Source organism: Pelodiscus sinensis, chromosome 1 (assembly GCF_049634645.1).
Source record: "Pelodiscus sinensis isolate JC-2024 chromosome 1, ASM4963464v1, whole genome shotgun sequence".
In the NCBI taxonomy this organism is placed as follows: Eukaryota; Metazoa; Chordata; order Testudines; family Trionychidae; genus Pelodiscus; species Pelodiscus sinensis.
The window spans coordinates 161,994,131-162,018,672 of NC_134711.1; the positions used below are offsets into that span (position 1 = coordinate 161,994,131).

The 24,542-nt window shown below is 44.5% G+C and overlaps 2 protein-coding genes across 6 annotated transcripts in view; one reads left to right on the forward strand and one right to left on the reverse strand.

Annotated features, from left to right (window-relative positions):
- MAEL (maelstrom spermatogenic transposon silencer) overlaps nucleotides 1-23,863 on the reverse strand; it is a 38,755-nt gene extending 14,892 nt beyond the window's left edge. For 2 of the 4 annotated variants that reach the window (XM_006124231.4, XM_006124230.4), the window contains exons 1-5: nucleotides 9,556-9,993; nucleotides 8,572-8,658; nucleotides 3,189-3,291; nucleotides 926-1,081; nucleotides 196-237 (exon numbers count right to left, since the gene is read on the reverse strand). In XM_006124231.4, coding sequence (XP_006124293.2) covers nucleotides 196-237; nucleotides 926-1,081; nucleotides 3,189-3,291; nucleotides 8,572-8,658; nucleotides 9,556-9,687 — 520 coding nt within the window. In that variant the 5' untranslated portion in view covers nucleotides 9,688-9,993. Of the gene's footprint in view, nucleotides 1-195; nucleotides 238-925; nucleotides 1,082-3,188; nucleotides 3,292-8,571; nucleotides 8,659-9,555; nucleotides 9,994-23,711 lie in introns of those variants that run through there. The other 2 variants (XM_075909208.1, XM_006124229.4) reach the window with 2 other exon arrangements.
- Nucleotides 18,842-24,542, forward strand: part of ILDR2 (immunoglobulin like domain containing receptor 2) — a 57,769-nt gene continuing 52,068 nt past the window's right edge. The window contains exon 1 of one of the 2 annotated variants that reach the window (XM_075909205.1): nucleotides 18,842-19,187. The gene's annotated coding sequence lies outside the window, so the exon portion shown is untranslated. The remainder of the gene's footprint in view (nucleotides 19,188-24,542) is intronic. The other variant, XM_075909197.1, reaches the window with a different exon arrangement.

Sequence of the window (24,542 nt, forward strand, 5' to 3'; positions counted from 1 at the left end):
CAGAGGCCAGTGGGGTCCCATTGAACTGGCTGGGGGCCCCATCTCTGGGGAATATTGAATAATTGTGTAACCGCTAAGATTTTATGTGGTCACATGACTATTCAATAACCCGATATCTAACATATGTGGAGAACATATGTCAAATGAAATGGCCAAGCCTTGCACACTCCCCTACTTTCCTCCTCTAATACTCACTTGCTGCTTGACAATGAAACCGAAAGCCACGGGGCACCTCTCCTGCAAGAGGGCAGAGAGATAACTCACATTACCAGGCAAGAAATAGATACACACATTCTAAATAATGAATACCTCATTGTGCTATAGTTAACAGCTTTATCATGTGTCCTTGCTTAACTGCAATGAATGCACATTTATTTTTAAAATGTATTTTCTTAGTTATACTCATTTGCTCAAACCCTGAACAACGCTCACATTTTAATACTTGTTGTATACCTGTTTCAGCCCTTATATACACAGATGCAGTTTACTATTAAATCTAATGCACACAATTGTGAAGCATCCCTCATCTACTCAGTAGCATTTTGTCTTCCAGCTGATGGTCAGACAGCTTTATAAAGGATTTTATTTCAAGTACTTTCTCACAAGATTTCTTTTACAATCACAAGCAGTTTGCCTGATGGATCTGTATTAAGGACTTAGAAGACTGTTTTTCCCTGCTAACCAGAGAAGGGTGGCCAGCAGAGTCATAGTAGTTTAACATTTATTCTTACACTACTCATTAAGCACATTACATAAAACATTATAAAACAATGTGGGCTACATATGTACCTGAAACACTCAATCTCTGGAAATAGGACCATGTCTTATGCTAGAAACTTGAACTGGGCTAAGAGGAATGGGATTAGAAAGTCTCCCACATAACTAAAAGGATGAGTTTCCTCCCCCCAAGTCCCTTAAGGCTCACCAGGATCTATAAAGCGGTGGAAGTCTGCTCTTATGCCATCCTGTAAGGAGTATCTGACACAGCCAATCTCACAAGGGAGGAAGCGCTGCTCACAGGGAGAGGGCAGCTCTCCGCAACTGTAAATGTTCAGGAAGTAGAAGATGTTCCCAAGCACACCTGGAAGAAGAAATCTGCAGGCATCACTAGACAGCGAGCAATACTCATTCCATCCTGGAAGCTTTATTATTTATATTGCAGCAGCACTTATAGGCCCCAATCAAAGATCAAGACCCCACTACGTCAGGCCACACAATTCAGTAAAAGACTCAGGATAACAATTGGACAAAACATACAAATAGGCAGTGGTGTGCGAGAGCACAAGGTAATTGTTCAAAGGACACTTTTCCATCAGACAGGAAATTCTATAGTCACAGTTCACCTCCAGCGTAGTTCCAGAAAGTACTCTATTTTAAGTATACAGCACAGGGTTAACAAGAACGCCAGTGGCCTGGAGTCCAACTACCACCACCACTCATGCCTCCCTCCAAAAAAGCTCTCCAACATTTTGTCTCTTGAGGACGGCAAACGTCATGGACACCAGGAACTCTGAAAAGCTCAGTAAGCTTCCAGCAAATCCAGCAGGACGCAGACTGAATTAAGGATATGGCGCTTTTACACTGTAGAGGGGCTAAAAAGAATCACAGAGCCCTAGAAAGAACTCACCTCAGTAAAAAAAAACAGCTCTAGAACATATAACAGGTTACATATGATACAAATCAAGAAACAATGCTCACGGACTTAGCAATAGGTCCAAACTACTAAAATATTGTCTTCTGTCAGTGAAAACTATACATATAGTTGTCACTGAAACATAGGTGAAAGGTATTCCTTTACCCCAGCCTAGCCCATGCCCTCTTCAGTAAGATTCACTGAGTGCCTACACTAGTTTTATGTATCTTGGCTAGCGGCTTGACTGTTTAAAGCATTTTTAAGTGCTATTGTATATTATACTAGAGTTTCCCAGAGGGTATGTCTACACTTGCACCCTCTTTCTAAAGAGGGATGCAAATGAAGACGTTTGAAATTGCAAATGAAGCTGGGATTTAAATATCCCGCACTTCATTTGCATATTCACGTTATGGCGCTATTTCTAAACAGACACCGTTAAGACGTGGTTATTTCGAGACAAAACCGTTCTCTTGAAATAACTCTTTTCCCTCATACAGTGAGGTTTACCAGTTATTTCAAGAGAAGGGTTTTCTCTCGAAATAACCACATCTTAACAGTGTCTGTTATTTAGAAATAGCGCTATTTCGAAATAGTGCCATAACGCAAATATGCAAATGAAGCACAGAATATTTAAATCCATTGCAATTTCGAATGTCTTCATTTGCATCCCTCTTTTGAAAGAGGGTGAAAGTGTAGACATACCCAGAGGCAGGGTGAAGTGCACTGTGGCAGCACCCTGAGTGTTTCCTTTGCTGCTAGTCAATGCTGATCAAAGTATCAGTTTTCCACAGAAATGGAGATGGGAAGAGATTGGCTTTTCGGAGTTCTGTTTAATAAGACACTAATCTGCCAATGTTCAAGTACAGCACTGACACAATAGCTTTCTCCCCTGCTAGGCTGTCCTGTTATTCAGTGCAGGCACTGTTCTGAGCTTTCACTCTGACTTGTAAAACTCCTCATCCTGTTCTATTTGACATAAGCACAGATGTAGCCAAAGTCTGGACTAGGCCCTGTACATCCCTAATAAAATGGAAGTTACACTATAAATGCTTTCCTACAACAATTCACTTTAATTGCCTGTAAATGATTGGAGATCAATCAAAGGTCACATTCTGCCCTCAAACATGTACATGCAACTCCCATAAATTCTAAAAGAAACTGTAGCCATACATCTGTGGGCCAAAACTGTCCCAGAATATCATGAACTACTTTTCTATTATGATTTCAGAAGGGCAGCCATGCTAGCCTGTTTCAGCAAAAACACTTCAGACTACAAAAGCTTATGCCCTAATAAAGTTGTTAGTCTCTGAAGTGCCACCAGATTCCTTGCTGTTCTTTCTATTGTGAAACCCTGTTACTGCAGGTCAACTTTTACAATAATAATTTTAACAAAGTTTGTTTTTCCAGATATATTAAATATATTCAGATCTGAATTAAACATGAATTTCCCACTTTCTACAGCTAAAGTCTAAAAGACAGATATAGCATTCCTACTTATGGAAATCAACCACAACTTCAATATCTTTATAATTAAGCATCTTTAGGATTACTTTACCCTGATTTCCATTCCATGGAAGATGGGGGACATCTGGAAGAGAAGCACTTTTCTGTATCTGTGAGGGCAGTGGTGTAGGAACCGGAGAAATCTGATTGGGTGGCTAGAGAAGACAAAAGGAAATTAAATCTGAAGTCCATCAACTCTGCTCCTCTGAAGTCTGAGATGGACTGTAATACAGCTCTTCCCTTGCCCTTTATATAAATGGAATGCAGAACTGCTCTTTCTAAACCCATCTAACTACAGACTGCAGTAAGCGGACATAATCTACAAATTATGAGCAGGCATGTTTTCTTCTCTTGCACAAAGGAATGCCACTGAGATATTAGTGATGCTCACAACTCATCAAATGGAAATAACTATATCTAAGTCTCTGAATTAATAAAGAATATCTGCAGAAGGGCACTTCATCTATGTTTATATTTGTCACATAAAAGGAAGCTCTCATCTCCCAAATCTACTCATCCTTTTTTCTTACAATGTCACTAACAGTTTTCTGTTTCCCCACCCCCAACTTAAAACGCAAGATGAAGACAATTTCTTTCACTTCAACTTTATATTTCTTTCACATCATGATCATTATTGCATGTTTCAGAAGTTAGAATTACATGAAAGCAGGCAAGTACTGTCCACTCATTTCTACTAGAAGGTACCATCAAGCAGGATTCACAATCTTGGGTCTCCACAAGCCATAAAAAATTCTCATTAGGTTTTTTTACCTTCTCATACACATTTAGGCTGGCTTGAGAGCTTTGTTCCCCAGAGTGTGCTCCAACTTCAGGAATATCAGAGGCATTTAAACTAGCTCTTTTAAAAACAAGGATGTAAGAGCTCCCCAAATTCCAATTATATATAACAAACCCACATATTTCTCCCTTAGTAGGGATATGAAAAGTTAACCAGTTAACCATTAAGCTTCACCCTTAACAGGGGATTCTTACAGGTTCCCATTAACCAGTGGGGGCTGGAGCAGCTCCCCACTCCCCACAGTGAGCAGGCTGCTCCAGCCCTGCAGGGCCTGCCACAGACAGGGGCACTCCAGCCTAGCCACAGCAGACCATCTGTGGTGGGCTGGCAGCAGGTGAGGGTCACTCCAACCCAGACACAGTGGGCCAGGGGTTGCTACAGCCCACCTGGGCAGGAGCACCCTCCTTCTGCCTGCCCCCCCTTTAATCGGTTAACCATTATGTTTAACTGGTTAACCAACTGAATGGGATTTTACACCCCTAACCCTTACACCAATAATCTTTTTTTTTTTTTTAAATAGTACAGAGGAAATCTACCTTCTCAGAACATTTAATCAACAATGCGAGTTGATTACACGAGTGCTCGCTGTAATGTGTTCTTTGCTCATCATACACACAGCCTCTGTCCACGGTGGGCCCAGGCTTGCCGCAGACAAAGGCTGCTCTGTGGGATGCCAGAGCAGCATCTATCCTCCAGGAGCTTGTGTAATCGGCAGGCTTATTGGTTAATTGTGTAGCTGTCTACACACTGACATCCCTAAGAGAAACTGTGACATCTTTGACAAGGTCACCCACCCATGAAAAGCAGTTGAATGATGACTTGCAGGCAGCTCTAGTGCAGAGCATATGAAGTAGCTTATGGAGCAGATCTCATTCATTTGTAAAGAGGAGGCCATTGAGGACAACGTGATTCAGGCCACTTGCTTGAGCACTTTCTTACTTATAGATTTCAACCTAGAGGATCCAAGGCATCAGAAGAAATTATCTAGTTATGGAGTATTCCTGGGGGAATACTACACCATTGTACATATGTGGGATATATAGTTCCGTATCATAATTTACATAAATTATTAATCTGAGTTCTGTTTTAATATGCATAGTACAGAATCTGTCAAAAACATTTCCATTTTCTGTCTGTGTAGTTACAGTCATGCCTGCTGACAGATATTTTGAAATAAACTAACAAATATAATTGAAATTGGTGTGATTTTATTGTGTTACTTTGACAAATAACAGTTACAGCATTTGAAAATATTGTGTGCAGAATTTTAATTTTTGATTGCAGCATTTTTTTGGGGGGTGCAGAATTACCCCAGGAGTATGGATAGATGAAATGAGCAAGATGCCCTGGTACTGGGTGAGGATGCTTTGCTCGACTCAGCTGCTGCTATCAGTTTGGACCACTTGCAAAAAACCTGAGAACCAATTCCACATAAATTGATAAGAAGCTCAAGGACCTCCAAAAGCTTTTTGCTCCTGAATGATGCTAGTACCTCTGACTCCAAGAGTAGCCATCCTATAGATATAGATGTTTCCATTTCCAGAAAATAAGGTGTCTCATATTACTGGTAACTGTCTTCTCTGCTGCTATGACTAGGAAAGTAGACAGCAGTAGTCAAGTTAAAGAGCATTTCATTTCTAGAAGATGACATTGGCAGAGTTTTGATCTATCACGCCATGATCCAGAGACTAATGGTGATAAGCTACAAAGAACTGATCCAGTCTTCCTCATTCCCCTTCCTGCCAGATAAGTAGCAGCTAGAAATGTTTTGCAGGACAGATCCTGCTCCCACATCTGTAAGACCAGCCAATGCAGAAGGCATGATCTAAAGTCTCGTTACCTACTGAAATAACACATTATGATAGTTTTCTTCAAACCACAAGCACCTTTTAGAGATACAGATCTTCTGAAGAAGTGGATTGTGCCCACAAAAGCTCATGATACCATCTACATGTTTTGTTAGTCTCTAAGGTGCTGCAAAGACTATTTGTTGTTTTTTAAGTTTTTACAGATCTCTAGAATTACTTTAAGTATTTTCAGAATCATTAATGCATATCAGTGTTCTGGATAACTGCTGTTCCCAGGGAAAGACACATGTCCTAGTAAGAATCAAGGGTACAGTTCACATCATAATTGGAACTCAGCTGTGAGTTACACCAATCAATATGATACAGGCAGTCCCCGACTTACGCGGATCCGACTTATGTCGGATCCGCACTTACGAACGGAGCTTTCTCGCCCCGGAAGTCGGGGCGAGAAAGCCCCGTTCGTAAGCTGCTCCGGTGCCCCTGGTCTGCTGGAGACCGTCTCCAGCAGACCAGGGGCACCGGGCGGGTTCCCGCGCTTCTGAGGCTTTGCCAGAGCAAAGCCTCAGAAGCGCGGGAACCGCTGCTGCTGCCCCTTGAGACCCGGTGCCTGTGGTCTGCTGGGGACGGTCCCCAGCAGACCACAGGCACCCGGACTGAAGCCGCAGCCGCGGGGGGGGTCCCGCGCCTCTGAGGCTTTGCTCTGGCAAAGCCTCAGAGGCGCGGGGGACCCCCCCGCGGCTGCGGCTTCAGTCCGGGTGCCTGTGGTCTGCTGAGGACCGTCCCCAGCAGACCACAGGCACCAAGACTGGAGCGGCAGCAGCGGCGGTTCCCCGCACCTCTGAGGCTTTGCTCTGGCAAAGCCTCAGAGGCGCGGGACCCCTCCGCGGCTGCGGCTTCAGTCAGGGTGCCTGTGGTCTGCTGGGGACCGTCCCCAGCAGACCACAGGCACCCAGACTGAAGCCGCAGCCATGGCGGGGTCCCTCGCCTCTGAGGCTTTGCCAGAGCAAAGCCTCAGAAGCGCGGCACCCCGCTGCCGCTGCGGCTCTGCTCCCAGTGTCCCTGGTCTGCTGGGGGGGGGGGGGGGGGGAGCCGCAGCTAGTGTGCTCCCCCCCCCCCCCCAGCAGACCAGGCTTTTGTTTTGGACTCTGGGGCAGAGCAGCTGGGGCGCTGCCGATTGGTCCTGCAGCGCCCGTGGGCACTACTGGACCAACCCAGCAGCACCCCAGCTGCTCTGCCCCAGGTCCTGATTCAGCCGCTGCTGGTCAGTTTCAGCAGCGGCTGAATCAGGACGTCTGGGGCAGAGCAGATGGGGTGCTGCTGGGTTGGTCCAGTAGCACCCCAGCTGCTCTGCCCCAGGCGTCCCCAAGTCAGCTTCTGCTGAAACTGACCAGCGCTGACTACAGGAAGCCCCAGGCAGAGTTTCTCTGCCCCGGGCTTCCTGGAATCAGCTGCTGATCAGTTTCAGCAGCAGCTGACTTGGGGACGCCTGGGGTTCTTAAGTTGATTCTGTATGTAAGTCAGAACTGGCGGTCAGTTTCAGCAGTGTCTGAATCTGGACGCCAGTTCCGACTTACATACAGATTCAACTTAAGAACAAACCTACAGTCCCTATCTTGTACGTAACCCGGGGACTGCCTGTACTGTCCATAAAGTGAAACTGCAAGTAACAAAGCAAAGCTCTCCTTGGATTGCTCTTTGTTCTGACACACACAAAACTTTTGTGCTACCAATTTAAAATGAAAACAGGTAAGCTATTTGTGGTATGGATCTCATCTTCTTGCATACATATAAAGTGCCACAATAAAAATACCCTCACTTAGTAGACTAAGAAGAAAACCATTATGTCCTGAAAAGGACAATAGTCTACAAAAGAAGTTACACTAGTTTAAATTAAACTTGTTTAGTTAAACTGGTGCAATTTGCCTCTTCTGTTGGCTTAAGTTTATGGACTGCAGTAAATTTAACAATGAAAGCTAAACTGGTATGTAAAGTTTAAAGTAATGTAAATGAATATCCACACAGTTTCATTGACTTAACTAAACTGTTGTGATCACACTATTAGTTCAACTGGTATAACTTTGTAGTTAGACCATCAAACTTTACAGTTACAACCTCAAGTGTATGTTTGACCTACAGCCTTCAGTACTGTCACAAAGTTTCAACATTTCTTGTCAATATGACAGCCCTAATTAAAATCATGCTTCATGCCAAACCCAGAGTAAGGCAGACTGGAGGAAAAGTCGACAGCGCAGCAGAATACTAGATTGCAGGCTCTCTCCTCCATTTAATACAGGCTGTACCTTCCTAAACCAGGACTCTCTAGTCTGGTAGCATCTGCGGTCTGGGACCACAGATGTTCCTGGTCCAGAAAGCTCGGGTGGCTGGAAGTCAGCAGCAGAAGGGCCAGCAGCCTGGCAGGAGAGCGGGGGCAGCCACCCGAGCTGGTGCCAGCAGTAGGGTGACTCGCTGGAGCCAGAAGCGTAGCTGTTGGTGGGCTGTTAGCCCGGTGGAAGGTGATCTATCTCCTTCAATAAACCCCCTCCCATGGGAGCTTGACCAGGAAGGTCCAACCTGTAGTTGTAGGGTGAAGGGATAGTTGATCAACTATAGGTTTACATTGTCGGTAAATTCAAGACATTTCTGGACTACCAAGTAAGATACATTTATAGCCATACATATCTCAACACACAAAAAAGGAAAGGGGGCAGAAGGCTGGCTTCCCATAAATTCTTACAGCATTCCTCTATGTTACAATTTTTGACTAACCCCGCAACTGTTGTGTTACTCCTCTCCAAATTCCAGGATTTTTCCTCTACCATCCCATTTACCAGTTTCGCTGACGCGTGGGTGGATTTCTCTGCTCTCCATTTACGAGCCATCTCTGCATACTTCTCTTTTTCATCCTCAGTCAGCAACTAGGAATAAAAAGTTGTAACGCAAGTTATTTTCCGACCCTTTCCTTCTAGCAAGACAAACTTGCTCCAGAATCCAGCAAACTCTTACAAGAATAACTATTCTTTGGCTTGGAGTAGGTGAGATACAGCAGTTATAGAGTTGACCTAGGCCATTATATTACATACCATATAGCCTATGAGTGGAGAGAGGAAGTGCAGAGAAAAAACAGTGTGGAAATACATCTTTGGGGGCAGGATGTGAGAGCTGGATGTATGCCTGCGGGCAAGGTGCAAGAGTTACACAATGTTCTCCCATGTAAGAGAGGAGATACACACACACCAGCCATGGGTGTGTGTGGGAGATGCATGGAAGGAATGTACAACCAGGGTTGTGGGTGTGTGGGAAGGATGCACAGTCAGGGTTGGAGGGTGGGTTATCCATACCCAGATTTGGAGGGGGGAGATGCACACCCAGAGTCAGGTATGGGAGGGAGAGGATACGCACCTGAGGTTGGGGGGAGGGATATGTGTGTGTAGTGCGTGGGGGTTGGGGCAGATAGTGAGGGTTAGGAACTAAAGGTTGGACTGTGTGTGTGTGTGTGGGGGGGGAATTCAAACAGAGTTGCAGTGCAGGTGTGAGGAAAGAGATGCACACCCAGGGGTGTATGTGTGCGTGCACACCACGGGGGAGGAGGGAGATGCACACTAGAGGAGAGCATGCAGGGGCCATGCATGGCAGGAGTTGGGGGCACGCGAGTGCAGGGGGAGTATGCACGCCCGGGGTTGGAGGGTCAGTGTGTGTGTGGGGGGGGAGCTGTGGAAAGGGGGGGGGGAGCTAGATCTGTAGCCACGAGTTGAGGGGGAGGGGGCTCTGGCCCACCCCTAGGGAGGCCGGGGTGCGGCCCGGGCCCCGCTCACCTCCCAGTCCTGCGAGCAGAGCGGGATGGCGTCGGGCACGCGGGACACGGGCAGGCCGCGCCGCTGCAGCTCGGGCAGCTTCTCAAGCACGAAGAAGTAGTAGGCGTTGCGCGCGCCCTTGCGGTTCGGCATGGCCGGGCCGGGGTGTGGGCGGGGGGAGGGAGGGAGCAAAGCCGCGTGAACGCCGCTACCCCGACGTAGAAACCGTCGCAACGGCCTCCGAAACGCGGCCACTCCCTCTCAGCCCCGCCTCCTCCGCGAACGCAGAACCAATCAGATCGCTTAGCAACGCGCGCGCGCGCACACAAGGACCGCCCCGCAAGGAGCCACGAGGCGGCACGTGCGCCTCGCTCCTATTGGCACGTGAGCGCGGAAGCCTCAGCGAAGCTCGCGGGCTTCAGAGAGACAAGTGCGACGCTAGTCGGAGACAATGCCTTTTCGCCCCGGGGAACGCTGGGACTTATAGTCTCAAAAGGCGGCTCAGAACGACGGGCCGCAGAGCATGCTGGGAGCGGTAGTTCTTCTGCTTGGCTTCCCCAGACCCCGCGAGGCCAAGGGAATGTGCCAGCAGAGGCTGCTTCTTGTGCCCAGTGGGGGCGCTGCGGGGCGAGTGTGCATGTACATGCAGTATGAGGGGGGCGGGGCAAGGAAAAGCGATTTGGTCCAGGGGGACTAGATCAGTGTTTCTCAACCTTTTTTTATAAAGTACCCCTTTTTCAAAAAAAAAAAAAAATTAAAAGTACCCCCAGTACCTGCAGTTTTCAGACGCACACATTTTTTCTACTATTGCAACACATTTGTTTAAACAACTTAATTGTAGCTGGGCAGGTAATTAAATTTTTGGGTGCAAAAAGTACAAAAATAATAAAATGCTGTAAAATTTAAAACAAAAATTCAGTTTTCTCCAAATTTCAGTTGTGTTGCTGTACCCCCCTCATACCACTGGTTGAGAAACACTGGACTAGACTATCCCTTCCACCTGCGGTGGGTGGGGAAAGCACGAGCCTGGGACTTAGAGGCCTGGATAGTTGCTGTGCCCTGGTGGCTGCACTTTTTGTGCCAGTGCCCGAGCTGCTTTCCATACACAGCCTGCACCTCTGTCCCTGGGTCATTGCAAAGGGAAGCTGCCAGCTATGTTTCTGTGAGGGGGGAGGGTCATTGATGGAGCAGGAGCTTCCTGAGAGGGTAGCTCTGAAAGGAGTCAACTGTTCCATTGGCTCAGTGGGGAATTAACTCCTGTAAGGAGCAACCCAAGGTTAGGCTGAGTACCAGCGAAAGCACTTTCCCAGTCCAGCTGAGTATTGTAAATGATTGCAACTGCAGGCTGAACAATGCTCACTTGATGGTTACCTAAAAGAGGCAGGACATCAATGAGGATACAGGAGCTTCTAGGCTGCTGAGGCTGGAAACAGCTGTCACAGATTTTCCAGTGAAACCATTAGAAAGTCACACAGCCTCTCTGGATAAAATTCTGCATGGTGCCTAATATCTCAGTTGCCCTCCTGTAGATACATATAAGTACTGTGTATTAGCTATAGCTGGCTGCAAGAGGAACACTATTGGGTTTATTTAAAGAATCTCATTAATAGTCAAATATGGAATCTTCTTTCTTTCTTCCTTTCTTTCTCAAGCAATAACATATGGATTGCACACTATACCACTGTATAATAGTTGTACTGGGAATCAAATGCATGACTCTGAAAGTTCCACTCCCACCCTATGTGTGGAATTCCAATTGATTCTAGGGAGACAATCAGGCTCTGGGCCCTCCCCTCAAAATGACAGCTCTTTCAGAATTTCGTTTTCTCCTTCTCCATCAACATAACACCCTTGAAAGTCTCTATACTCCACCATTCACAGTTTAACCCAGATTAAAATACAGAATCTATGCACTCAATATAGTTTTGATAATTTTTTTTGTCATTTTGGAAGTGAAAGTGACCTGCTTCCACATGATGTTACTAATTTCTTCCTCTCTCAAAAGCTTGTGCCCTCCATTTGCAAATTAGAATGCAATTGCAGAGTCCTAGACGTGTAGGTAATAACAACAGACATTACCTCACTCATGTCTCTCTAACAACGATAAATACTTTCTTCCACTTTTAGCTCACTAGGACACTATGCCTCTTTGTTTCAGTGGAGGATCAATCTAATTCATTCATTCATCACCTTCAGATTGAATTATTGAAGTTTACTATATTTTGAGGCTGAAAGTGGAGGCTATTACACAGAGCCAGATCTTTGGCCTGGTTATGTATGCAGCCACTGGCACAGCACGTGTGAATAGAGTGCCCTCATTTCAATGATATGGGGCTAATTTCCTTTTGGGGGCCATTACAGATGGCCCAGCTTAGAAGGGCATGAAGGCTACTCCTGAAAATAAGCGGCAGAACGGTGCTTGCTCAAAAGCCCCTTGTGCAAAATGACGGCTCATTAAGTATGCAAATGAGGTGTGGCGATATTCATCACCACACCTCATCTGCATATGTTTTTATACAAGACTGGGCAATGTAGACATCGTCTCAAAGTTTTTAGGTCTTGTATTGACATTCTGTGTGGCTTGAGTACAATGAAAACTAATTTTAAAAAAGGTTGCACTGGGAGCAGCCATTTTATGTCTGTGGAGAAAAAAAACAAGACTTGCAGCTTTATTGGTGATCTTGAGCCAGTGTGTTATTTTAGGTGAGAATCTTAAATTACCCCTGAACAGCAGCAAAGAATCATATGACTGTGGCCCCTGAGAAAGAACTACAGGGAGGGCAGAAAATTATAGAGAAAGGCAATTAAGTGGTTTTGAAGTACCCACCAAAGAGAGTAGATTTTATAAAAAATCATATTATAAAATCTATCGTCTATAGTGCTAAAAATGTAGAGATTTTCCATTCACAGTGAAACCTTTGTTATCCGGCACTCTTTAACCAGAAAACTTTGTTAACCGGCATTGCCGCCAGCCACAATACTGTCACATCTTCAGGTGCACAGGCCTGGCTTGGTTTACCATGATTGGCTTAACAATTTTTTATTTAAGAAGTATTAATCATCTTTAACTCAAAATAGAAATGTGAGACCAACTGCCTCACATTACAAAACTACCAATATTAAAAAACTGAGTTTTACTATTATTGTCCATTGGTTTTTCCTAAATTGATGGGGGCCCTCAGATAAATGGAATTTTTAGAGCATGCCAGATAACACAGGTTTTACTGTAACATACTGAATTCCTTGTTACTGCAAATGGGAAACAGTTTCAGTGTATCCATAGTACCTTCTTTCCTGAATTTGATCAGAAGTAAAAACTTCACATTATTATGCCATCAGATGGAGCCAGACAGCCCAGGAAAAAAACTTATACAAAGATTGTGCATGTACTTAAATAATGTTTTACTGTGAAGCTGCCAGTGATTTTGAAGAGATTCCAATTTAATAGAAGAAACCAAGAAAAGGAAGAAAGTTTCACAATTCAGAGTTGTTTGAACAATGCAAATCTGACATTGTATTAACTAACACCTTTTGTGAACTGCCAGTCTCTAGTCTATGTATTGAAGCAATGTATGTATTGTCTAGTGGTTTAATCTGGCCTCAAATCCCAGAATACTGCTGAAATAAAACTTTCTATGGAAATTGCTGCAAGGAGAACCTGAAGGGTTTAATGGATGTGCAAAGGGCATAAAAAATGTGTGCAATTTCCAAGAACAATGTCAACAAGTGGATCATACAGAATTGCAGTGGTGGTGTAAAGATGTCAGATGCCAGCAGTGGGTTAAAAAGAGGTATGTCTGTAACCAGAAGAAATGACCGATACTGGAAACTGAGGAAAGGCTAATGAGGATTAGTACCAGTACCATGGGACTTAGAACATAAATTAGCTTATATATAGTCATTAATGTTCACATAATTTTGGGTGACTCCATTATTTAAAAGGATAGCTATTTCAGATAGAGTTGCAGTATATTTTTTTATAGCAGATATAGTGTCTCATGGTGTGATATTCTTCTACCTAAATTTATCAGAATTGTTCTGGGGACATATCTTGGAACTGAGGAAACTTTTGGGAAAGAGGAAGTCTATACAGGAAGGATGGGCTCCACCTAACTCAAAATGGAAGCAGATTGCTGGCACCTAAAATTAAGGTCATAGAGCAATTTTTAAACTAAGTGCTGTGGGAAAGACAATTGGTGTGGAGGAGCACATGGATTGGACAGAGACATCTCTTTGGGGAGGATCTATTAATGGAGATTCTCTATGTCCTAATAAGAAGGAGAGGATGGATGATGATAAAATATAGCTGAAACAAAAAACAGAACTATGTAGCACTTTAAAGACTAACAAGATGGTTTATTTATTTATAGACCGGTCAGTTTAACGTCTGTCCCAGGGAAGATAATGGAGCAGGTAATTAAGGAAATCGTATGCAAACACTTGGAAAGTAATAAAGTGATAGGGAATAGCCAGCATGGGTTTGTGAAGAACAAGTCATGCCAAACTAATCTGATAGCTTTCTTTGATAAGATAACGAGCCTTGTGGATAAGGGAGAAGCGGTGGATGTCATATACCTAGACTTTAGTAAGGCATTTGATACGGTCTCGCATGATATTCTTATTGATAAACTAGGCAAATATAACTTAGATAGGGCCACGATAAGGTGGGTGCATAATTGGCTGGATAACCGTAGTCAGAGAGTTGTTGTTAACGGTTCTAAATCCTGCTGGAAAGGGATAACAAGTGGAATTCCTCAAGGGTCTGTTTTGGGACCCGTACTATTCAATATCTTCATCAATGATGTAGATATTGGGATAGAGAGTACTCTTATTAAGTTTGCAGATGATACCAAACTGGGAGGGGTTGCGACTTCTTTGGAGGATAGGGACATAATTCAAAATGACCTTAGCAAGTTAGAGAAATGGTCAGAGGTAAACAGGATGAGGTTTAATAAAGAGAAATGCAAAGTGCTCCACTTAGGAAGGAACAATCAGTTCCATACATACAAGATGGGAAGCGACTGTCTAGGAAGGAGCATGGCGGAAAGGGATCTAGGGGTCATAGTGGACCACAAGTTGAATATGAGTCAACAGTGTGATGCTGTTGCAAAAAAAGCAAATATGATTCTAGGTTGTATCAACAGGTGTGTTGTAAGCAAAACTCGTGAAGTCATTCTGCCGCTCTATTCTGCACTAGTTAGGCCTCAGCTGGAGTACTGTGTCCAGTTCTGGGCGCCACATTTCAAGAAAGATGTGGAGAAATTGGAAAGGGTACAGAGAAGAGCGACAAGAATGATTAAAGGTCTAGAGAACATGACCTATGAAGCCAGGCTTCATGAACTGGGCTTGTTTAGTTTGGAAAAAAGAAGATTAAGGGGGGACATGATAGCGGTTTTCAAATATCTAAAAGGGTGTCACAAGGAGGAAGGTGAAAATTTGTTCCTCTTGGTTTCTGAAGACAGGACAAGGAGTAATGGGCTTAAAGTGCAGCAGGGGAGGTTTAGATTGGACATTAGGAAAAAATTCCTAACTGTCAGGGTGGTCAAATATTGGAATAAATTGCCAAGGGAGGTGGTGGAATCTCCCTCTCTGGAGATATTTAAGAACAGGTTAGATAGACATCTGTCAGGGATGGTGTAGACGGAGCTTGATCCTGCCTTGAGGGCGGGGGGCTGGACTCGATGACCTCTCGAGGTCCCTTCCAGTCCTATTATTCTATGATTCTATGATTCTATGATTAGGTGATGAGATTTCGTGGGCCAAATTGAGGAAGTGGGTCTGGCCCACAAAAGCTAATAAACCATCTTGTTAGTCTTTAAAGTGCTACATAGTCCTGTTTTTTGTTTCAGCTACACCAGACTAACACTGCTACATATCTATTATTGATAAAATATAGGTAAGCTCAATGAGAAACAGGACAATAAGGATGATAAGGCAATTGCAGGGAAACTAAATTAATTCTTTGCATTGGTCTTTGTGTCTGAGGGACAATCCCAAACCTGAGCCATTATTTTTAGGTGATGAAATCTGAGGAACTGTGCCAAATTGAGGTGTCATTAGTAAATAATTGGAGGACAGCTAATGTGATGCCAATTTTTAAAAAGGACTCCAGAGGTGATTCTGGCATTTACAGGCCAGTAAGTCTAACTTCAGTACCAGGCAAAGTGAAACTATAAGTAAAGAACAGAATTGTCAGAGACACAGATGAACATAATTTGTTGGGGAAGAGTCATGATTTCTGTAAAGGGAAATCATGCCTCAACAATAGAACGATGGAGTTTAAATTAGCTGTTACCATTCAAGAGAAAGATCTTGGAGTCATTGTGGACAGTTCTCTGAAAACATCCACTCAGTGTGCAGAAACAATCAAAAAGTAAGCAGAAGAGATACATAAGAAGAGGATATCATATTGCCTCTACATAAATCCATTTTGAATAATGTGTGCAGATGTGGTTGCGGCATCTCAAAAAGAGATATTGAAATTGGAAAAAGTTCAAAAAAGAAGAATAAAAGTGATTAGGGGTATAAAACGGCTGCCATATGAGGCAAGATTAATAAAACCAGTTTGGGAAAGAGATGATGTGGGGTGGGATATGTTAGAGGTCTGTAAAATCATGACAGGAAAAGTTATTTACTCCTTTCCATAACACAAGACCTAAGAGTCACCAAATGAAATTAATAGGCAAAAGGTTTGAAACGAACAATGGGAAGTATTTCTTCACACAATGCTTGGTCAACCTGTGGAATTCCCTGCTAGAGGATGTTGTGAAGGCCAAGATTTTAAGAGGGTTTTAAAAAGAATTAGACAAATTGATGGAGGTTAGGTCCATCAATGGCTATTATCTAGGATGGGCAGGCATGATGTCCCTAGCCTCACTTTGTGAGGCCTGGGAATGAGGAATAGGGAATTATCATTTGATCATTACCTGTTCTGTTCATCAATTCTGGGGCACCTGGCATTGGCCAGTGCTTGAAGATAGGATACTGGGCTAGATGGATCTTTGGTCTGTAACAGTATGGCCATTCTTATGTTCTTATGACAGGTATGGGGGAGTTAATTAGTGTTCAATATGGGGGACTAGAGCAATCAAAGTAGAATACTGTGGCGTAAGTTGCCACTGTTTGTAATGAACAGTGAGAAACCATATTGAGACTGGTTTCCACCGGGATGCCACTTGGAACTGAATTGCCACCGACCTGTCTGACTAGTGTTCTCTGTAAGGTGAGCACTTTTGTGGCTTTTCAGGAGAGTTTCAAATGCCACCCAGCGGATTAGCTTAGCTGCACAGCTATGTTTTCTGTCTCTACTGGTGGTGCACACTGGCAAATGCCTTGGTATAGTAATAAATTATTCTGCACATGGATGGAAAAAACCCACACACACAGATGGAAAAGATTAGAGGAAACATTGCCCCTGACTCACCAGCCTGGGTTCTGTCTCACACAGTATGACTGTGACAAGCAGCAAAACCCTCCACTCTGCTCTTTCTCAGCATACATATAGATAGAGACACACCCAATTACCATTACAAGTATGCTCTCTGATCAGTTCCTACATAGGAAGGCTACAGCTAAGGCAACTCTCAACTCCTCAGGCATGCACCCTCTCTGGAGTATAAACCCCAAATTATGTCATCTTGGGGCTACATAGGTAAGTGTGTAGCGTAAGCCTTCCTTGTCTTCATGCAGCCCCCAGAAGTGGCCAGCATGTCTGTCTCCGAGGCACAAGGGTGACCATGAGGGCTCTGTGTGCTTCCCCCACCCCAAGCATTGGCTCCCCAGCTCCTAAAGATCGGGAACCATGGCCAATGGGAGCAGCAGGGCAGTGCCTGCGGCATGGGCAGGGCATAGAGCTCCTTGGCTGGCCCTGCACCTAGGAGCTGGACATGCTTGCTACCTCGGGAGCTGCCTGAGGTAAGTGCTACATGCCAGAATCTACATGTTGAACCCCTTTCTGCACTCCTGCCCCAACCCTGAGCCCCCTACTACACATCCTCATCTCTGGCCTCACCCAAGACCCCAAACTCCTAGCCAAAGCCCTCACCCACTTCTGCCCCCCAATCCTCTGCCTCAGCTCAGTGAACATGAATGAGGGTGAGGAAAAGTCAGTGATGGGGGGTAGGGGAGTAAGCAGTGGCAGAGCATTGGAAAAGGAAGTGGGGCCTCAGAGAAGGAGTGAGGTAAAGACGTTCAGTTTTGTGCAATTAGAAAGTTGGCAACCTATTCTGTTTTCAAGAACAGGACAAAACTAAAGTCATCACTGAAAAGTTAACTATTAAGCCAGACAGCTAGTCTAAAAGTTGCAAGGGGAAGACCGTCAGACCAAAGGTCTAATCAGATCTGGAACATCAGCTAATGCAGGAGTATTGTCATGTCATACATAATGAATTAGCATTTCCTTTCTAGTGAAAAAAGGATTATACCATCCAAATATATGGAAGTTTCAAAGTGACTAAAAATCCAATGTTGCATCTAGAACAATAACACTTCCTTGTATTGAAAATCGCTTTCCTTCCTTAGTTGAGAGTCAAAAATTTATCAAAACTGACATGCCAAACTTACTTGCAAATCCCAGTGAAGGAAAAGAAATTCAGGAGGGCTAACACCAGTGACGCATAAGGGGTTGTACTGATTCCAGTGTTTATCATTAGAAAGAACATCAACAACAAACTTGCTCCAAGAGGCTATGGATTGGGGTGAAATGTTGGTCTAGGAAAGTCAATTAGAGCTTTTCCATTTAATTCAATGGGGCCAGAATTTTACCACATATTCTGAGTGGATTGTCAGGAGTACAGTGTATGGAAAGTGAAGGAACAGAATCTGGACACCGTATGTGAAGCAAGCAGGAGAGTTTATTACACACACAGCACTGGCGGAGTGTCAAGTCGCTTGTTAGGGCTCAGTGAACACTGCTAGACCATAGATTACAATTAATTATATAGGATGCTTAATCGGCAGATCAAAGTGATAGGGGGTTGTAACATCCTGGACTCCCAGATAGGTGCTAATTGTGAGGCAAAATAAATGCAATAATATAAAGCTACATAGTGTTTCCAATAAAACAAGTATTTAACCAAAGCAGACATCAATTATCAACTATGTTTTAAGTGGTGATATGTCGGTTGTGAAAGGAAGGTGTTGAGGCCTACCCAGAATATGTCAAATGAGCACCAGTTTAATTGTAAGTGTAAAGGAAAGGAAGCATTGTGAGATACAGGAGCTGTAAGATAAAAAAAACAAAATTTGATTGGATGACCAACAGTAACCCCTTTTGTAGGGAAGTAAGTAACTAGACTGCAATATGCAACAAAGTGCTGATTACCCCAGATGGAGCAGACGAAAGTTTTGAAAGGGCAGAATGAGACAACAAAAATCTAATGTTAGCAATTGTCAGCTGAGTGGAGGCATATTGAAATACTGAAACAGGGTAGATAAGGTTGGACGGAACAGACCAAGAGCGGACGGGTTGCGAATCCAAAAAGCTAGGTCTGATCAACCGGGGCTCCCTTCCCGGCGCTGAATCTCACTGCCGCACATGAGCTCCGAAAGGGTAACAACACCGGTCATAAGTTGCAACGAAAAAATCCAAAAAAGGAGAAACATAAAGAAAAGAATATCTCCTAAATCTAAGCAATGCTTCTATCTTTCTTAATGTGAGTATTATATATTTGTTAACTCTATAAATTGTTTAAAGGTAAATCAGGAGGGCATATCTGTAGGAGGAGTTATTATTGTTTTTTAACTGTACTGTTTTTCTACTTTTTATTTCTATATTACACTGTCTTAAAAGAATCAAAGATAGTGAATTGATTTAAATAGAAAATTAATTATAAAGTAAATAAAAAAATAAAAATCTTTGTTTCACCCTAAAAAGAAGTATTCCTCCGTGTTTCAAATCCTTTCAAGAACCAAACCCGGTTACCAAAATCGGTCAGCTTCAAGAAGATGTCTCTGCACAGACGTGGTCCATCTGGGGATTAAAGCAGAGACACTAGGGCTATGTCTACACTCGCGGCTTCTTGCACAAGTATGGCTGTTCTTGCTCAAGAATCCGCAGAGTGTCCACACTGCCCACCCTCTCTTGTGCAAGGAAATTTACAGTACGGCGTGGTAAGAGAGGGCTTCTTGCACAAAGAGCTACGCTCTTTTTTAACAGGTGTAAGCCCTCTTGCGGCAGGAGTTCTTGCACAAGAGGGCAGTGTGGATGCTTGGCAGGGATTTCTTGCGCAAGAAAGCCCTCTGGCTAAAATGGCCTTCAGAGCTTTCTTGCACAAGAGAGCATCCACACTGTCATGGGCGCTCTTGCGCAAAAGCACAGCTAGCACATGACAGTGTGGACGTTTTCTTGCGCAAGACTTCTTGCACAAGAACCCTCGCGCAAGATGTTTTTGCTCAAGAAGCCGCCGAAGTGTAGACGTAGCCTAGGAGTACTTGACAATGGCACATTTGTTCCTAGCACCATTGAAGGTGTCTTGTCCTGTCTCCCATCCTGGGCTGGGGGGGGGAGGTAACCATCATGTACTGTGTTTGTGTGCCAGCCCCAGACTCCAAATTTAAAATAGGGGTTCTTAACAGAATATCATAGCCTGCCTCAGAAATTTTTATCCTACAGAAAGTGACTGAAAAAAAAAAGCTGATGTCAATCAACATAGCTCCATCTACTGAAGTGAAGCTGCACCAATATACACCACATGGGGATCTGGCCCTGAAGGAAAAAATCTATTCCATGTCCTTCTACACTGTGTATGCTCAGAGGCAACAAAACTCATAGAGATAGTATACTTAATGAGAAATTCTATTCAAAATACAGGGAATTGTAAACTCTGTGGATCAAAAACCTTTTGTAATATGTATATGTACAGTGCTTAGCACAATGTGTCACAATCCTTAATGGAGGATGCTACGCATAACAACAACAGCAATAATATTAACACCTTGTAATTAATTAGTCATAGCATAAAAACAAGCATACATGTGCAAAGTATATTTCAAAAATCTCTATAGTTCAACCAACTCTAAATAGATTTCTAATGGGCCATCAAAAGACACATTTGCTGCCTAGAGATTATCTCTCTGCCTAATTTCACATTCCTACCACTTTAACTGAGGCACTAGAGTTGTTCAAATAAATGTTACAAGAAAATTTCATTATAGCAAATGTGGGTTTGAACTGACTGACCTATTCTTGTTCAAATTATATATTTTTTAAAATGTCCCTCTTGCCAAGAAGGTAGAATATTTCAGTCAGAAAGACAAACATAGGTGGAGATTTTAAGCATTTGGAAAATACCCTTTTAGAATGAAAGTGTTAATGCAATCTTAACTATCAGCATTGCAATGCACTCTGCCTGTAGTACAGTGTATGGTCCAGTACTGTCCAAAGTTTTGAATCTGATGAGGCTAGGAAAATCAGAATATTTTATGTCTCAAAATCCAGAACAGGACAAAGTTGAAACCACCTTCTCTGATGTGGTTCATCAGCATCTCAGGAATCAAAGTTTTAATATAAAAATCTAGCCTTTATGATTATGAAGAAAAACGTTCAAATATCAACAAAGTGCAAATTAAAACTGTGTTAACTCAGTTGTAAACAGCAGTCTGTGTACTGCAAGGTGCTGAGCACTGATCCAGCAAAGCACTGAAGGCAACTCTTAACTTCAAACATATAGGCTACGTCTACACTGGCATGATTTTCCGGAAATGCTTTTAACGGAAAAGTTTTCCGTTAAAAGCATTTTTGGAAAATCGCGTCTAGATTGGCAGGACGCTTTTCCACAAAAGCACTTTTTGCGGAAAAGCGTCCCTAGCCAATCTAGACGCGGTTTTGCGCAAAAAAGCCCCGATCCCCATTTTAGCCATCGGGGCTTTTTTGCGCAAAACAGTACTGTGCTGTTTACACTGGCCCTCTTGTGCAAATGATTTGCGCGAGAGGGCTTTTGCCTGAATGGGAGCAGCACAGTATTTCCGCAAGAACACTGACGATCTTACATGAGATCGTCAGTGTTCTTGCGGAAATTCAAGCGGCCAGTATAGACAGCTGGCAAGTTTTTCCACAAAATCATCTGATTTTGCAGAAAAACTTGCCAGTCTAGACACAGCCTATACAGTAAATGGTCCCACTGATTATACCACCCTCTTCTGCTCTTGCAGACAGTTCAAGAGCTATAGGTACTAAACGTGTGATTGGGGCACTTTTTTTTGCTCACTCTTCTGTTTGCCGTCATCTTCAATGTTAATCATCTTCTGTCATCATCTGCTTCCATACCAGTAGTGATTCATATGATTCAACTCAGAAGTCTTTTTCTATACTAAAGCATGCACTAATGAAAATCTAGAACCCCACAACTCTGATATGCAGTGAGAGCTAGAAGACTCCTGATCATCTGAAATTATAGTTGTTAGTCACAACTCCATGTTTGGAGTCAGAATTCACAGGATTTCATTACAGTAAAGTACACTCATTTTCTAATTCATATTTTTTTTAATTAGGGGAGAAAAGTGTAGGGTTTGTGTTCTGTATGGTTTGGTAAGCATAAGGTGTGCCATTCAATAGGCAGATTTTTAAATTGTGCAGGTAGCAAATGCAAGCATATTTAATTTTGTGTGCATAGTTATCACAGCTGTGAATGTAACATGATTAAGCATAAAGTAGCCAGTTGGATGCATAGGAGGCCATTTGCACATGCTGCAGGCAGTTACACACACACATTAAATGTGCTTGTGTGCAGATTTTTTTTTGACAATTAAACCAAAGTGTATCTTAACATCTTCCTTAAATTGGTGACAGCCAACTTACATCTGTCTCTTTGTACAGGAAGATAGCTGAATAAAAAAGGGCTTTCTTACTGATGTGCAGCTGTATTTATTTCAGGTTCTACTTCAGTTTGGGAATTAACATATTTCAGTTACACACATACAGCTATGTAACATTGTGTACATGAGCCCCTCAGTTCTAGTCACACATACATACACACACTGTTTGCTGCCCCTCTGTTCACACAGACACAGTGCTGTGCCCTTCTGTGGTATGGATACAGACACGAAGCTCTGAGAGTCTTATTATATATACATGCATTTTGTGCATCTCAGTTCTATTTGCATGCATGCATTCTCTGCCCTTGAGGACTAGTGTGTCACCCACCCCCTCCACACACCCTCTCTCTCTTTCTCTTTCTCTCACACATACACAGGGCTGGCTCTAGGCACTAGCAAAACAAGCACGTGCTTGAGGCAGCACATTTCCAGGGCTGGCATTCTAGCCATCCTTACCTCCCGACGCGGGCCTGCCTGTGGCCGCCCAAGGCAATGGGCGGCGCGGCGGAGCCGGTGGCCTGCAGGGGGAGCATGCACTCTTGCTGCCCCATGCGGCCGCCTGGGAAGAAGGATCAGTGCCTCAGTGCTCGGTGCAGAGGGAACCCCTACATCTCCCTCTGACTGCAGAAGCAGCCCCGGCACCTAGCCCCGAACTGGTGAGACCCCCCACTCACCCACTCCCTGCTCTAGCTCTCTCCCCTCAAACGCAGTGCCCCCCCGGGTTACCACTACCCACAACCCACCCAGCCCGTAGCCCACTCGGCCCCTCTCCTGACTCATCTCGTCTCGTCTCGCCATGCCACGCCACGGCACGCCACACCACGCACAGCGCACACGCCACCTCTGATATGTCAAGACCAAGAGCAGCGGCACTTTGGGAATCAGCGAGAGACCCGCCCCTCTGGCCTGCAAAGAGCTCAGAGATTAGCGGGGCCCAGACTATTGCTCGGGGGAGGGCTGCTCCTGAAAAGCACCCTGTGCAGGTTTGCCGTTCTGTGGACATGGGGTGCGCCGGGGCTTTCTGCTCAGGACAGCCAGCGGCGCATGGCGGGACATGCTCCCACTGCCCCGGAGAAGCGCGGGGGCTGGGACAGTGTGTCCAGTGGGGCACGCAAAGCCTGTGGCCACTGGGAACTGCACCGAGGGGTGAAGCAGCAACTCTCTCTGCTCTGTTAGGGGTTGGGCTGGGAAGGCAAATCCAGGGCGCGCCCACTGCTGGGAACTTGGGTGGCAGTGGCAGAAAAGCGGCTGCATGTTGGTTTCATTTTTGCCAGCTGTTGGGAGGGGAAAGGTGTGTGTGTGGCGGGGGGTGTCAAGAGGATCGTCTGTGGGGAGAGGGGACTCAGCCTCCACGCTGCCCTTACCTCATAGCTTTCTGAACAAAATAAGAGCGGGTGAAGTCCGAGTGATCATCTAGCCAGGCTTCTACCACTTCCTGCTGCGGCAGGGGCGGGCAGCTGCGGTCCATGGTCTGAGCCGCCTGCCGCCATCTCTGCTTGGACCGCACCGCTCCCTTCCCTCTGGCCTCTTGTCTAATCAACGCCAGGAGAGCTCGGGAGACCCTCTTCCTGTTCTGTGTGAAGCTTGGACTCTGGCGCAGCCAGCGCCCCACCCAGCGCTCTGCCTCTCTCCTGCTCCCAGGTGTTTGCCTGGGGCAGCCAGCCAGCTGCGCTACCGTGCCAGCCCCTCAGCACATCCACAGTTCCCCCAGGAGCTGCAGAATTTCTCGAAGCGGCTGCAGGCGAGCCCTGGTCTGGCGGCTCCTCTCTCTCCTCATGCAAGGGAGGGGAGCCCGCAGCTACATAGTCTGATCAAATATGTCCTTTCTAATGTGTATAAGGTGTCATATTTTATTGGAACATCACTCTAGGCATAGGATACTAAGTCTCCAATTTTCCATATTGTGTTCCTACCATTAGGTTCCTTAATCCATATGTGGGTACCAAAACAGCTGTAGCCTGGTTTTCAAAGGTGCCCAGAATTCATAGCTCCTATTTTCTCTAACTTTAAGCCTCCACATTTGAAAATTGTAGACTAAATGCCTGACCCCAGTAAGATTCACACAGCTCTTTAATCTTAGGGTGCTGTCTAGACAGCACCCTTCTATTGGAATAAGCTATGCAATTTGCGCTATACAAATTGCATAGCTTATTCCGAGTCTAGGTCGAAAGAGCTTATTTTGAAATTTGGTGCTG